Source organism: Tupaia chinensis, unplaced genomic scaffold (assembly GCF_000334495.1).
Source record: "Tupaia chinensis unplaced genomic scaffold, TupChi_1.0 Scaffold000276_2, whole genome shotgun sequence".
Taxonomy (NCBI): Eukaryota; Metazoa; Chordata; class Mammalia; order Scandentia; family Tupaiidae; genus Tupaia; species Tupaia belangeri.
The window spans coordinates 1,857,584-1,874,470 of record NW_006159759.1 but is presented as its reverse complement, the minus strand read 5'-3'; the positions used below and the strand labels follow the sequence as shown (position 1 = coordinate 1,874,470).

Sequence of the window (16,887 nt, the reverse complement as noted above, 5' to 3'; positions counted from 1 at the left end):
AAATATATTCTTGTAATTAAAAATGATGTAACTGGGCCAGCCAGTGGCATGGTGGTTAAGGCAGCTGGATCCCACATGATCTACTTCATAATTCAAGTCCCAGACCCATCAGCTTGAAAAACATACTGGGCATGTGTGTATGTGCGGCTAAAATCCCAAGAGGAGAATGAAAGAGAAGGGGTTATGGAGTGGCCATCCCTCCAGGGATGATTTCTCACTTTCTCTCACTCTCTCTCCTCCCACTCTCTGGTAAGCACACATGGCCTAACAAAAATTTTCTTTATGTTATTTTTATAGAAGAATCTTCATGGGCATGTATTGAAAATATAGTTATTCTTAAGGACTGTGAAGGTGTTGTAGTTAATTGCTGCAAATGCTGTTGAGTGCAGAACTTCATTCAGGGTTTCCAGATCTGACATCCTTCCTGATATGATTGCTACATGTTTTTACTATTAATGTGCTTCCTTCTAAAAGCCCTGATGTCTTCTTTTTACTTTCTGTATTGATTCTTTTAATCTTCAGTGGACTTTGATTTCTTTTAATGAAAGTGTTTATATTTTTTATTTTATTTTTAACATTTCTTAAATACATTCAATCACATTTTTTAGTTTACAAGGTAATCATTTCAATATGTGAACATTTCTCCCTGGTCCAGTTGATCAAAATATAACAGTACTACCTCCCTGTCTCAACAATGCTGTCTCCGTATCCCTCCTCCAAATGTTTTTCCCCAGGCCCCACTTGATTTTTAATTTAAATAATGGAGTTCCTCTTTCTTTCTTTCTTTCTTTCTTTCTTTCTTTCTTTCTTTTTTTTTTTTTTTTGTGTGTGTGTGTGTGCGTGTATGTGTTTGTGTGTGAGGTTTTTGCTATAGGCCACATGCACTTCAGAAAGACTGAGACAGAAAACAAGTGAGAAATCACCCCCCGGGGGGGATGGCCATGCTGCAATCCCTTCTCCATTCTCCTCTCAGGATCTTGGGCATGCACTCACCCATACCCAGTATGAGTTTAAGCCACCGGGTCTGGGACTCAAACTGTGGTCAACTACATGGGAGTCTAGCGACATAGCCATTACACCAACTGCTGGTCCCTAAATAACAGAATTTCTTAAAGACAAGGATTTACTGATTTTTTTTTTTTTTAAAGAGAGTTTTTGTGCTAAGGGCTTGTGTGCTTACCAGAGAGACAGAAAGAAACAGAGAGACAGCAAGAGATCACCCCATGGAGGGGTGGCCACACCGCAATTCCTTCTCCTCTGTTCTCTCCTCTTGGGACTTTGAGCATGCAAGCACTGGCACCCAGTGTGAGTTTTAATTCACTGGGCCCAAGGGTTGAACTGCAGTCAATTACATGGGAGTCAGCAACATAACCATTACACCATCTGCTGGTCCCAAAAGAGAATATTAATGACAGAACTTGGAAAATAAGCCTTGATCTTTTTTGTGGATGTAGTGATGCATTTTTGCACTTCCCAGGTGTGGTTAGTTGAGGCTACAAAGAAAAGGAGTTACAGATGATTGTTCATATATAGTTCTTCTAAAATTTACTCAAATAAAGAATTACCGGCTTTATGTAAGTATGTGGACTTCAAAGAAAGCATTTGTTAAGCATCTACACAGTGCTAGGAATGTACTAATTATGAGAGATAACAATCACCTTCACACTCTTTTTGGTTTGTCCAGAGGCTAGTGATGGTTCCTGTGTATCAGGTTTTTTAATAAACTCTACTATAGTGCTACTTTGGTATCTTGTTCAGAGGATGGTCAGTACCTTCCATATGTATAGCTGACTCCCAAAGCACTTGCATGCACCTAACTCAACCTGCAATATCTTCACCTTCTTCCTTTTCATCGAACAATATTGAAAACAGCCTCATGTATGCCAGAACGTCATTTTTTATCACCTTTAAACTTGAAGGAATATAGCATTGCTATTTCTGCCTGTCATGCTGTATGGTTAAATTGCTCCACTAGATGGAGCCCTTTTATTAGGAAGCTCTAGAAAGTCTACCAGTTAAAATTCTACTGTAATCCAAGAAGCAATCCACAGATGTTCAAGAAAACAGTATTAATGCAGTAAAGCTTAATAATATTTTTTAGAAGTATGTTTCCCTGCATATACACTTTTACTTGTTTATTTATTTTAACCATAGGGCACATATACTCACCAGAGAGAGACGGTGAACAGGAAAGTGAGAAATCATCTCCACAGGGTGGATGGCCACACCACAATCCCTTCTCCTGGGATATTGGGCATGGGTATGCATATGCGACTGGCATGAGTTTCTAGCCGCCAAGTCCAGGACTTGAACCACAGTCAGTCATATGAGAGTCCAGTGCCTTAACTACCATGCCGCCTGCTGGCCCCACAATAACAGTGTTTTATAATATAATGACGATATACCCAGATATTCAACAGTACACCTATTTTTTTTTTGTTGTTTTTTTTGTTTTTGAAGAGATTTTCACTGTAGGGCGCGTGCGCTCGCCAGACAGACAGAGAGAGACATAGAGACAGAAAGCAAGAAACCACCCCCCAGGGGGGATGGTCACACCGCAATCCCTTCTCCTCCATTCTCCTCTTGGGATCTTGGGCATGCACACACACGCGCCCGGCGTGAGTTTTAAGCCACCGGGTCCGGGACACGAACCACGGTCGACTACATGGGAGTCCAGCGACATAGCCATTACGCCAACTGCTGGTTCCCACCTATGTGTTTTTAATATGTGTTTACATTCCAAATACCCTAAATCAGTTTCCAATGGCCATCAGCATAAGCGTAGCTCACTCACTCGTCCATCCAGGGTTAATGTGGCTCTCTCATCCAGTCCATAGCACTTGTGGATTGTGTCATCACTTTCATGAAGAGGCACAGTGCAACACAGATGACGTCAGGTCAACCAGACCCTCGTTTAAATGTTTGGTCCATCAGTTCCCAGTGGCTTCCTTAGAGTTACGCATTTTGGAAGCCTGTGTTCTTTATCTATAAAAGGAAAGTCCTCATTCTGAGCTTGCCAAATTGTTGTGAATATGCCCAATAACATGTTTAAAATACATAGTAGGTCCTCTGTAGATGGTCTCTATATTAATAATTGCAATTATTGTTAAAACTGTTCAACTAAAATATTCAGGCCTCTAACTAATTATTATTAACAATATTCAAACACTGTTAACTGTCTTTAGCATCATGAAATAAAATTGAACAGCAGCTGGAAGTAAGGGCATTTGCCTAACGTCCTACAATCCTTATCTACTTTTCCTTTTAGGGAACTCAGGAGTTGTGCCTCAAAGGATGTAGAACCAGTAGGTGCAGCAGGAAAACTAACCCTTCTAGGAGGAAAGCAGTTGGGAGGTTTTAGTGGCTGGCCTTGAGCAGCAGAAACTTAACACCTCAGGGAGTCGCTGCAGGCTCTGGGTGTCATTGAATAGAGGGATGATCTAATCATCAGTGCTCCTGAATAGATTTTTCAAGTGGCTTTTGCAGGAGGTTGTGAAGGGGAGAGAATAAATAACGTTTCAGATGGAATCGGTGAGGTGTAGAAGCATTAATTAGGAGAGCAGCAAAAGCATGAATTGCTATGAGGAGACTTTTATGGGTAGGGACAGGATTGGAAAGCTGTGTTGATACTGGGAGTAAGAGACAAGTAAAGAAGATTCTGAATTTCTGAGACTAAGTGTCAGAAAGAATGGAAATATAACTTCTCAGCTTTCATATAAGCTAAGATATATGGGAAGGGGAAGTTTTGGCCATAAAGTTAGAGGAACCTGAGGGATGGACAACAAGAAGCAGTTAGAGATGTATGGCTGTGGGATGGGCATGTAGCCTGGTGGTTAAGAGAGCTGGATCCCAGATGGATGGCCAACTGCCAAATCCCAGCAGGACAGAGAAATGGAGCAAAAGGGATTGTGGCATGAGCACTCCTCATTAGGGGTCCTTTTCTTTCTCGGCCTCCATCTCTGTCTTTCTCTTACTTGGGTGAGCGAACACACTTACCCTCTGGCAATTACAAAGGAAAAAAGTATAGCTGGACCCAGGAGAAAGCATGGAGTGTGATGCCACTTGAGAAACTTCTACACAACAATTACACTGCATTGAAGAAGGTGAGGGTGCCCAGAAGTGGAGTTTATAGAATTAAAAAGGGGAAAGTGTCTGAGAATTGCCTTTGAAGAATGGTTTTATGTAAAAAGCATATAACAAAAAATAGGAAGGAGCCATCAGGAGGAGAAAGAATTGCCAACAGTGGTGGAAGCTGCAGGAGCGTCAAGAAAATCAGGACAAGACACTGGCTTTAACCACTGGAAATTGTAAAGGAAACAAGTTGAGTGGAGTGGGAGGAGCCATGCCACAAGGCTTATTAAAATGAAGATTCTGGGTGTTTGCCACATACCTTGTAAACCGAATATTTGAGACTGAAGTCCAGGAAATTTGCTTTTTTTTTTTTTTTTTTTGCCAACCTTTCCCAGTGAATTTTATGTACAGGAAAATTTGAGAACCTCTGGAATAGAGAAAAGTGCCACAGTACCTGGATATCCCTAGGCAGACACTGGTCATTTCCTTAACCTGTAAAAAACACTTCAAGAGCCAGGGCTCTGACTCACATCATGAAGACATGTGGAAAATAGTATCTTTAAAGCCTTCTCCTTCGTCTTAATTGGTTATTGTCAGGTGGGGAGGGCTGCTGTAAAGTTGTCCAAAGAGTCTTCACATACTTCATTGAAGGGCCAGCTTCTGGCATGATGGTTAAGACTAGCTGGATTCCATGTGGCCAACTGCACATTTTGAGTCCAGACCTGGTGGCTTGAAAAGCACACTGGGCGTGTGTCTGTGTATGCCTAGGGAAAAAGGGAAAGATAAAGGAGAGGCGACTGTGGCATACCCATCCCCTGGGAGGTGTTTTCTCACTTTCCCTCTTCCTCTTTTTTCTCCAGCAAGTGCATGTGTCCCTTAGCAAATTTAAAAAAAAAAAAAAAAAAAAAAAAAACCAAACAAAAGCATTGTAATAAAAAACCTTGCATGGATTTCAAAAATCTTTACACCAAAATAAATTCATTCTATAATTCAATTTTTCCACACTCTTAGAAGTACCCTCATATAATTTAGGCAAGTCATACAACTGCCTTCTAAGGTCAAAATGAGAATTTAGTGCCTGAGAATTAAATGAATTAATTGGGAATTGAGTCCCTGCCTCATTACAAACAGTCAACTATCTGTTATCATAGCTTAAGATTAATACCTTGCTTATAATTGCAAAACCCAAAAACAAAGTTCAACAAAATTTTCTTGTCCATGGAGTTTAAATTTTAAGAAGGCTGCAAGTCATTGCTTTAGAGCACAGTGGCACAGGTAAGGCTCTCGTTACAAGCAAAAAGCATAGTGACACATATAACCAAGAAGAAAGAAGACATGATTTTAAAAACAAAAACTTTTTTTTAATCATTCTTTTAGATGATGTAAACAATATCAGTGAACTAAAGTAGTTACTGAAAAAAAAAAAAAAAAACACTTCTAATTTCATTACCTGATAGTAACTACTGTTGAATTTTGGTGCATAGCCTTCTAAGTCTCATTTATGACAGTGGTTCTCAAACTTTTTGGTCTCGAAGTACCTTTATAAATTTTTGGGGGGGAGAGGGGAAATTGTTGCTATAGGGTACGTGCACTTGCCAGAAAGAGAGAGACAGAGAGACAAAGTGAGAAACGCCACAAGCCCTTCTCCTCCATTCTCCTCTCAGGATCTTGGGCACGCACGCATACATGCCTGGCATGAGTTTAAGCCACCGGGTTCAGGACTTGAACCGTGGTCAACTATATGGGAGCCCAGCAACATAGCCATTACACCAGCTGCTGGTCCCACTTTATAAATTTTTAAAAATCATTAAGGTTTTTCCAAAGAGCTCTTGTTTATGTGGGTTATATCTGGTGATACTTACTGTTTCAGAAATTTAAACTGAGAAATTTAAAAAATATTTGTAATTTATTGAAAATTAAAAGCAGCCCATTACATATTAGTATGCATAATATAATTTTATGAAAAATGAAAATTTTTTAAAACAAAAAAGGAATTGTATTGTTTTATGTTTTTATAGATCCCTTTAATATCTAACACAATTCCAACTAAATGGTTTCTCATGCACATTCCATTAGCTGTGGGTGCAATGTCTTAGGTTCCATGTACCCCTCCTCTGCCTCATGTTCTCCTGACGATATTTTGAGAACTACTCTTTGGTGATAAACACACAAAACAGGGTCCATGGGGATGTTGTTCACTGTGGTATTTCTACGATACTGCCCAACACATCATAGACTCTCAATGAAATTTCTGAATAAATGATAAAATATACATTTTTTAACCTAAAAATACTTTGTTGCTTACTTTTTTACTTCATTTTCAAGGAAGTTGGCAATGTGCACGTCTTTGACATAAGCTTTACTTTTCTTTTTTTTAAAATTTGCTACAGGGTGCATATGTTCACTAGACAGAGACAGACAAAGTAAGAAAGCACTCCTCCAGGGGCAATGGCCACAGCACAATCCCTTCTTTTCCATTGTCCTCTTCGGATGTGAGGCATGCGCACATGCACCCAGCATGTTTCTTCAAGCCTTTGGGTCCAGGACTTTGACCAGCAGCTTTAACCACCATGCCACCAGCCAGCCCCAGCAGTTTTAACTATTAATTCAGTGAACACTCTTTAGCGTGGAGGCATCCAGAACTCACTTAAATATCCAAGGCAGAAACAACCAGTGTTTGCTGGGGAAGGGGCGAGAGGTGCTGTGTGTGACTAATTTTGAGAAATCTCTAACCAGTGACAAGCAAATTCAGTGTTCATTGACAAATTGTCATGGGGAATTTAAAGGTCTGGTCACAACAAATTTGTAGAATTTTTGCCTTACATACTAACATTGTTTCATGGCACATGTGCTCCCATTTCATTATTTGTAGTTGCTGCTTGGGCATGCATGTGTACGTTGTGGGTTAGCATTGTTAAGTGATCCTCCTGGGGACCCTCAGTTTTGGTGAATTTTTTACTTCTCTTATATTTACAATGAGCATCGGTGAATTGTGCACATTGACCTTATGAAACCTTTGTATGTTTACTTGTCAGCAGTACATGACATGTGGCATTAGGAATGAGGTGTGTGAGCAGATTATTTTCATGATGAGAAGGAAAGAAATGGCTTTCAGGACTGTGGTGTCATTACCTTATTCTTTCATGCAGTAAAAAGCAGGATTTTCAAAATTCTTTTCAAAGAGATATTAGAATCTTCTGAAGAAAGACAAAGGAAGTGAGAGTATTATTTTCACATCCTCTTCAATACACCAAGGCAGTAAAAGACGAAGCATTAGCACCTAGAGAGGAAACTTCACAGTCACAGAAATCTAGATTAAATCATCAAAGCTTGCTGCCGAGTTAACACCCGTAGTTACAGATCCCAGCAGAAGAAAATGCTATCTGTGTGGTCACATGCACAAATAATTGAAAAGTCATGACAGGGTTTTGTCCTGTGTATTTGTCACCTGTTTAACAATATTCACGTATGTAGTGACATAATTAGTCTGTATGCCCATCCTGTCCCATAAGTACTATAAGGAGAACATCCTACCTAAAATATTCATTTTAAAATTTGGCTGCATTCATTTCTGCCTGTCATTTTAGACAGGTTCTTACTGCCTCAGCCCCTGCACAGCCACAGACATGTGCAACCCTATCTGACTTTCAAGGTGGGCCAGGAATCAAACCTGGGCCTCCCATCTGGCCTCAGCCTGCCAAGCAACAGCATATTGCATGTGCTGCCATGGCCAGGTCTGGGTTACTTTTCAAAATACAGTTTTCAGAAGTTACATAATTGCAAACATTATTATATCATAATAATTTCTACAACTTTGGAAATGTTTTTCTTGTCAACCTCTTTAAAAGGTATCTTATTGACTCACATAAGACTTAGTGTTTATTGGAGAAGATTAATACTATTAGAAAATATGATTTTAGGGGAAAACTTTACTTGTAGCGAAATGGCTCTGTAATCCTCAACTATATCCTGGTTCGAACGAATGGCAATATTCAGCCAGAAGATGTATAGGAAAACACAGTATTGTATTTAAGGTTATGGTTATGATAGAGGTCTTCAGCACTTGGTATCATTTTCTGCCCCACTTCCCATTTATATGCAGCAAGTCTCCCACATGCGTGTGTTCACGGGCACACACATACAGCTTTTTTCTAGTACAAAGCCCTGTCCATCTGGGTGCCGGCACTTCTTCAGTTCTTCATAGATCATGTGTCACTGGGACTTGGTGTGTGGACTGAGAGTTGTTCCCCAACCTGCCCTCCTAGTAAGCTTCCTCAAAAGATGACTGATACTTACTCAAATTAAACAGACTCAGAGGCCAGCCAGAACTTTCCTTTATAGGCTTTCTAGTCTTCAGATAATCTCTGGAAACCCTGGTTTAAATGACTGAGCCCACTCTGGAAGTGTCACTGTAAGACCCTGTGCAGGTGCAGTGCTGGGACCGCAGGAAGGACAGACAAGGTGCCTCAAAAGAGCCTAAAGCATCTTTTTATTTTCACTTATTTGTGTAGCATATGTTTACTGAGTTACTGCTAAATGCTTCAGGTGTCCTTTGTGGAGGTTATATTGTAGTTGGGTGAGAATACAAAAATATTAGTACCAACAACAGAATCTCGGTTACTAACACCATGCAGACTGAAGCAGGAGGGAAGATACTGTAGTTGCCCAGGCAGCCGTTTGAGTGTGTGGTCAGGGAAAAGCCTTGCCTTCAGCCAACCCATGAAATTCCAGATGAACCTGAAGTGCGTAGCCACGTGAAGATTAAGAGGAAATCATCTCAGGGACAGGGGCACAGCCAGCCCTGATGTGGGAATGAGTTTGGCATGTTCCAGGGAGAGAAAAGGGGCCCTGCGGCTGAGTGGATGAATAGAAGTGAGCCCAAGAGGAGGCAGGAGAGACTAGTAGGCTCCTCTGTTTACAGTTACAGTGGGAGACCAGTGGAGGGTTGTTATTTGGGAAGTAATAAGCTCTGACAGACCCTTTACAGTTGTTCTCTGGCCGCTCTGTAGATAATGGATTATAAAGGAACAAAAAAGGAAGCTCAGGTTTTAGGAAGTCAGGGTGTCATTCAGTCAAGCAGGGCAGAGATGATACGACTTGGGCTTTGTGGGAGGCATAAGTGGCTGGAGTGAGGAGAAATTGCAAGTATTACGGAGGCAACTGAATGTTGCAGAGTTAAGGGGACTAGTCTGGTGACCTGTTAAGATTTGGAGGATGGTTTGGTTCTTCCAAGTTTTACCTTTTGGAATGTGACGAGGCCTAGTAGGTGGTGATGGGTTTTGTTTTTTGTTTGTTTGTTTGTTTGTTTGAGAGGTTTTCGCTATAGGGCACGTGCGCTCGCCAGACAGACAGAGAGAGACAGAGAGACAGAAAGTGAGAAATCATCCCCAGGGGGGATGGTCACACCGCATTCCCTTCTCCTCCATTCTCCTCTCGGGATCTTGGGCACACATGCACCTGGCGTGAGTTTTAAGCCACCGGGTCCGGGACGCGAACTGCGGTCGACTACATGGGAGTCCAACGACATAGCCATTACACTAACTGCTGGTTCCCGGTGATGGGTTTTGGTGATTGCATCATAGAGGCGCACTCATGAATAGATGAATGATGTCTCACGAGACCGGGTGAGTTTCTGATCTCTTCAGAAGTGTCAGGTTCTCACAAAAGCTGGTTGTTAAGGGAACCAGGAGTTAGCGTAATGGCTATGTCGCTGGACTCCCACGTAGTCGAACACGATTCGCGTCCCGGACCCGGTGGCTTAAAACTCACGCCGGGAGCATGTGCTTGCATACCCAAGATCCCGAGAGGAGAATGGAGGAGAAGGGATTGCAGCGTGACCATCCCCACTGGGGGTGATTTCTCACTTCCTGTCTCTCTGTCTCTCTCTGTCTGTCTGGCGAGCGCACGCCCCCCTATAGCGAAAATCTCTCAAAAACAAACAAACAAACAAAAAAGTCGGTTGTTAGGAAAGAGTTGTCAGAAGTTCTTTCTGTCAACACACACCTGCCATCCTTCGTGCTTCCATGGGCCATGTTGTAGGCTGGCCTGATGCCAGGCTGATGCCTTCAAAATAGATCCTTATTCTCTTAAATCTCCCAGTCTCTGGTGTTTCTGTTAGTAGCACAGAAACAGACTAAGACACAGCCTAAGATAATGCCTTTTTAGTGTTAGATCCGATTTTTAAAACTCAGATTGCATATTAAACTGACATTCTGGCAGAGTGTGTAGCTGCCTTGTTCATGAATTCGTATATAGCATCAGATGTTGGGAGCCTTGGGAGGTGAGTACTCTGGTTTGCAAAACTTCACCCTTTTCCCATTGTCTCCCAGGAAGTCAGACTAGTTGGCCACCATTTGTCATCATCTTCTCGTGTTATTTTTCTTATTGTCATATCCATCACTTATTTACTATAACACTGCAGACATTTCAATTTTTGGGCCTCACCTCGAGCAGTCTGAAAATGAAAAGTTTCAAATAAAAATAAAGTTTAATGGTACCTATGAACTTTGGTTTCTGTATAGTTGTATAAACAGTCTAGTAGCTTACTAACAAATAATAACAGAGAGGACGAGCAGATGACAAAATGATTATGTTGTTGTACTCCCACATAGTTGACCACCATTCCGGTCCTGGACCCAGTGGCTTAAACTGAGGCCAGGCACATGTGCATGCATGTCCAAAATCAAGAATGGAGGAAAAGGGATTGTGGCATGGCCATCCTCCCTGGGGGGTGATTTCTCACTTTCTGTCTCTGTCTCTCCGGCAAATATATATACCCTAGAGCAAAAATCACTCCCTCCCCAAAAAGAACAAAACCAAATAGTCGATTTTAAAAGCACACTTTGCCATTGGTTATAAGCCAGATGGTTACTCTTGAGGGTCATAGCCTAGAAACTAAGAAAGGGCTTTTGTGTGCTAAGGTTCGATTTCTTTATCTGGTTACACAATTGTGTTTAGTTAGTAGAAAATGTACCCAAGTACTTGTATATGTGTATTTAGTCTATGTATGTTATTTATTTTTATTGCAAGTTGAAACTAATAGCATTCTTTTAGAATAGTTTTAAGGGCCCAATCTAGGTGGCACAGTCTGTAGTGCACTGAAGTGCAGTGCTGGGAGCCACATGGCCAGCCACGGGTTTAGATTCCCAGGTGGGCCTGAAAATACCAAGGCCATGTGTGGCCCACCAGAGTCCTGATGAGCTTCAGGACTGAGAAAAAGGAATTGCCACATGACAGGACTCTGCACAGGGTACTTTTCTTTCTCTCTCTCTTTCTTGCATGCATGTACTTTCTATTTTTAAAAACGTTTTAAGGATAGATGTGCTTAGTGTTGTGTGGTCTTTACAAAGTGCCTTGATCTTTCAGCCAAGCCAAAGCCATGTACTCCTGTAAAGCGGAGCATAGTCACGAGCTCTCCTTCCCACAGGGGGCAATATTTTCTAACGGTAAGTACATCCATTCCCTTCACTTAAATTTTCTATCAATGGGAGGATGAGAGAATTTAATGATGTTAAGAGTTTAAAGTACAAGCCAGGAACTCTCCATTCAATCCCAGGCCTTGCCTCATAATCTGCTTAAGTGAACACCTGAGATCCCTCTGGACCCATTTCTTCCCATGCACACATGCATGTATGCACATGGTATGAAAAGGGAGGGGAGAGAATTTTTTTAATAGATTATGTGAGTGCAAAGGACATTCTGACCTTAAAAGGGCTGTGACATATTGTGTGTTGACAGTTTGCATTGTATGTATACATGCAATCTGATAACAATTTTTTAACCATTCGTTTATATAATTATTTGAAGTTAAAGTTGACTGACATTCATTTGTTTATTTTGCCAGTGTACCCATCAGTGGAACCAGGATGGTTAAAGGCAACTTATGAAGGCAAAACAGGACTAGTCCCAGAAAATTATGTTGTGTTCCTCTAATACTATTTAGTGGATGGCAGTATCTTCATGGTATCCATGGTAACAAGTAGTAAATGCTATGATTTTTATCTGACACAGATATGGGGATCCACCCACTAAATGGAAACAGTCAATTTCTTTCAAGTTCTTCACCAGCAGACTATGAAGGTCCCTATCAATGGAAAAAAAAGAAGAAAAAAATGTTTAAATGATTGGCCATTCTTTTCTGGCTGGTTTCTTATTTTAAAATGTTTTTCTTCTTTCTTTCCTTTTTTTTTATTTTTTTTTAACAATCAGTAACCCTCCACAATGTCTCTTCCATAGCAACTGTGGAATCTCAAATACTGTGTTATATACACATATATTTGGAAACCCAAAATCTACTATATGTATTTTTAGATCTGTTCTTTCTGCATTGCACTCTTTAAGGAACCTTGAAATCATTACTTTAAAATGTAATATAAATTGTTCATTTATTATTTTTTCTTAAAAATATACTGCTTTTATATATGATTGTTTTGCTGGTCCTAAACATTTCAAGGATATGAGTCTTTGTTTTAACATAATTTTATTTTTGTTTGTTTTCCAAGTAGATGATAATATTCAAAAGCAATAATGTATATGATATCTGTAAAGAAAGCCAGATTAAGTCATACACTGATACCACTGTAAACAATTCATTTAGCATTCCAGATACCTTCTACAGGTGTAGAACAGGGAGCAGCAAACTATTTCTATAAAGCTTTAAGGTACCTGGTAGTAAATATTTTCATGGTGAGCTGGATATTGTTCTTGGGTCATAGATTGCTGATCCCTGGTCTAATTAGAGGATGTGTAGAACTATTTTCATAACTTTTGAATTTCTATAAAACTTTATTCTGTTAATGTATAAATATATATAAATCATATGCACATCTCCTCTGCTAGTAGCATTATAAAGGTATCACAGAAGAATAATTACAATTATTTAAGAATTACGAAAGTGTAGTATAAAGGCATACAACTTAAATTCCACTTGTACTGCTGTTAAGTATCCAAGTCTTAATGATATCCAATTTTGGCTTTTGAGATGTTTTTATATAAATGATGAAGATGTTTGAAGACTCTAGAAGGGAAGCTGTGCTTCTAAAGTCTATGCTTAATTGAAATGACAAATAATCACAAAGGTTCAGGATTCTTAAATTATTTCTAACCACAAAGTTGGAAATTGTGCCATCATCTTTATGAGGAATAAAATCTGGACATGATTTTCTTTTATGTCATTCCATTTACAGCCTTTATTAGGAATGTCACTGAATTTATAGAGCATAAATAGATCCCTTTACTGCCCATGTATACATATATCCTCAACCTCTGGTCATGCATTGATCATTATTTCTAGCATTTCCATTTTAATAATTCTAATTTAGGTTTTCTATAAATGTCTACATGTGGCAAAGAGCTTTCTTCTCAAGGTTCCATAAAGCTGGCTACTGCCATTGGACTGCCATAGCTCTGGCCTGCTTGGTCTTGATATCTTACTCGTGACTTCAGAGTTCCACACTGTATGGACACTCAGGTATTGACTGTTAAACTGTGTTTATATGATATTATCTGTAATTTCAATCTCTTCTTTAAATGTTGTGTGTAGAAGTAACAGGTTAATACACATTGCGCACACACACCCAGCCATGCCATAGAGCATCTATGCTATTAAAAATAAAAACAGTGGATTAGAACTAACAAAGAAAGAGAGTAACAGGAGGCAGAGAGACAACCAGGACTAAATGTCAATGATTGAAATACAGAAATGAAAAGTATTTTAATGTTATAAAAATTAGTAATGGAATGGGAAACTCTGATAAAAGGTTGTTATCTATTTCTTTTCTCTCCTACCATTGATCTCTGTTCGTTGCAATCAGGGGAGGCTGGAGCATCTTGGTGTAGGTCCCTGGTGGCCCTTTGTGGTAATAATCGCATTGCTGACACTCATTTCCCTCTGCTGGAACAGAAGATAGTCTTCCCAATGTACTAGTCCTTTTGTCTATACGGCACCTCAGTTTAAGCACTTTTGCCATCATCTGGCATCCTGCTACATTAGAACCTCTTAAAGCAAATTGACTTTCTTTCGCAGACCAACTTGACTTGAAAGAGAGATTCAAAGTCCTACTTCATTTGCTGCTGCATAAAGCAATCTCAACCTTCATTTTATTTTAACACAGACCAGAGTGTTCCTGCCTGTGAGTTGTCTGTGAGCTAATTCTACTGATGCTCAGAGAGGAATGAAAGCTTTAGCTGTGCAGGATGTGGGTGTGAAGCCTGGGAGGCTTTGCCGATGGTGAGGCATGTATGGTAGCAATACTTGCTCTGGGCCCTTTCCTGAAACAAGCTATGACAGTGCTGATCCACGCTGTGCCTCTGTCTGAAGTTTAAATGCAGTAGAGTTGCGAGGAGGCTCTTTTTCCTACTGGTTACATGGGTAAGCAGCTTGTGGCTATTACTAGATACAGGCTCACATTGCTTTTCCCTTGAAGTACATATCCTACAGTTAAGGTATTTGTGAGCATTAAGAAAATCAAGATATGCACTTGAAATCATATGGAATATTACATAGGAAGGTAATTCCAGGCCTTTGAGAAGATCAGTCACATTCAAAAGTGTAATAGCATTTCAGTAACAAAACCTTAGCTTTTCAGGAACAATGTGAAGATATGTTAGACTCGCTACATCCACACCTTCCAGACACACCATCTGTGCACTCTAATCCGTTCTCGCAGTGTAGTCAGTGTGAGGATGAGATCAAGGGGTCTGAGTCAGCCATCTCCTGTGTTATATGAAAACATCTTGGTGTACAAAACACGTGCCTGTTTTACAGTTGACTCTTGTGTGGTGCCATAATTCTACCAAGTTTATAGAAACTAGTCAGTCAATCAACTGAAAGATCTTCCTGTTATATGTGAATATCTAAGTAGTAATCTTTGTATTTTTTGAAGTCCATGAAGTATGCAAGATGACTTTTCTCCTTGTTTGACGTGAGCACCTTGCTTGTTACATTGGTTCTCTGTGTTTCATAAGGTATGTGAGCGTAGCCAGGCCTCTCAACAGTAGCTCTTGCAAATATGGTGGAGGGGGGGAAAAAGGTACTTAATGATCCCAGACTATCCAGGTTCTCAAATAGGAAGAAGAAATTACTTTTATTCTTAATCTATAACTAGCTTTACATGTGTGGCATTCCTTCTAACCATCCACTATGTTGTGAAGAAGACAGTCTTTTACCATCCTGTGAGGATGACACCCTGCTGACCTTGTCACACCCAGCCTCATTCCTTTGGTCTGAGTAGAAAACGATATCCTTCTCATGGATATTGGTGAGAGCTTTGCCTCTTTAATTTGTAGTGATAGCCTCAATTATGTATTCAGAATGCTTACTTGGCATTAGAACCCCCAACTTGATGTGTGTTTTTTTGTTTGTTTTTTTGTTTTGTTTTTTTTTGTTTTTGTTTTTGTTTTTTTTGCCATAACGTACATTCAATTGCTGGAGAGAAATAGAGAGAAGGAAAGTTAGAACTCCCTCCTTCCCAGGGAAGGCACACATGCACACACACACTCAGCGTGATTTTCAAGCCACTGGGTCTAAGACTTGAACCGTATTCAGCCATGTGGGAATCCAGCGCCTTAATCACCATGCCATCTGCTGGCCCTAATATGTGCTTTTTGGATGGAGTCAGAGGCAGACAACTTTAAGAACAAGTTTTCTTCTTCAGTTTTATGATACGTTTGTAGTTTAAAGCTTTTACCATGACCTCTCATCACTAGATAGGTCACCTCAAAATCATATCACCTGGTTAAAAAAAAAAAAAATCAGAGATTTGACTATTGTCCAAAAGTTATTTTCCTCTTGACTGAAAGTTTCCTTCTTCCGGTATGTGTCACTACCTAATTTTGCCTCTTAGCCTTTTCTGTTCCTTTCCAGTCAAAACTCTTTTTAAAAATGAGGTTAGCCTTTCTGCAGTCTATGTCCTGCCTGTGTTTTCTGTTGATTCACAGGGTTATTAACTGGTATTTATCAACTAGTCTCAATTTCCTGAACACATTCACTGCTTCCATCCATTGTCATCATTTTAACCCTGCTTCAAAATGGTTCCACTTGGTAATAACCTCAGGAAAACTTGGGCTTGTGAATGATGTGGACTTTTAGAGGAACCGATCAATACATTTAAATTTTCATTTATTTAGGGCAATTGTACTTAAATAAAAATCTTAAATAAGATGGATAGCATCCACAAGAAGCCAGGGCTAGAAATGGATCTGTGTCTCCTAAAGCAAAATTTAGGGGATGTTATATGGGTTAGAGAACCCAGCAGGCCCTTTGTTCTCCCCTTTGGCACTTACAAGAGACATTCATGGTTAACATTTCTTGGTGTTAAGGAGAGAAATGGAGTCTGTGTTTACTAGGGAGACCCAAAAGGCAGGGACCATCTTCAGTTATTAGAAAAGTAAATATTCTCCACCACTCAAGATGCTTGTATACAGAGTTCCTTGAGAAACGTAATTGTTGGCGGGAGCTGTGGGCTGAAGATGCCAAGACCATCTCAGTCAGATGACCGCTCTCTCCCCTTTGTCCCATCTGCCATCTATCTCTCACCGGCATTTCCCATGGCCTTTACCCCTCCAAGGCTGAGGGCAATCCAGTTTTGCCTTGAATTCACTGTTTCTCAGATAACAAGCACATGTTCTCTATGTACCACATGTTAGACAGTTTGTATCCGCCATTGTGTCCTCAACCACATCTTTTCTGCAGAGAATGGTGCCCACTAGAACCAGTTAAAGAGCACTGCCTACCTATGTTTTATGTTTAAAGTTCAAAGTATCACCCCTTATTTAAGGCTGAGATTTCAAGAGTCGTCTTTAACTCTGAGGTGAAAC

General features: G+C 40.2%; 1 protein-coding gene across 1 annotated transcript in view; it reads left to right on the top strand.

Annotated features, from left to right (window-relative positions):
- Window positions 1-15,327, top strand: part of ARHGAP42 (Rho GTPase activating protein 42) — a gene marked incomplete at its 5' end in the record, with an annotated part of 308,666 nt that extends 293,339 nt beyond the window's left edge. The window contains 2 exon segments of the mRNA XM_006150099.3: window positions 11,437-11,516; window positions 11,915-15,327. Of these exon segments, the coding sequence (XP_006150161.1) occupies window positions 11,437-11,516; window positions 11,915-12,003 (169 nt within the window). The 3' untranslated portion in view covers window positions 12,004-15,327.
- Window positions 15,328-16,887: the final 1,560 nt, after the last annotated feature.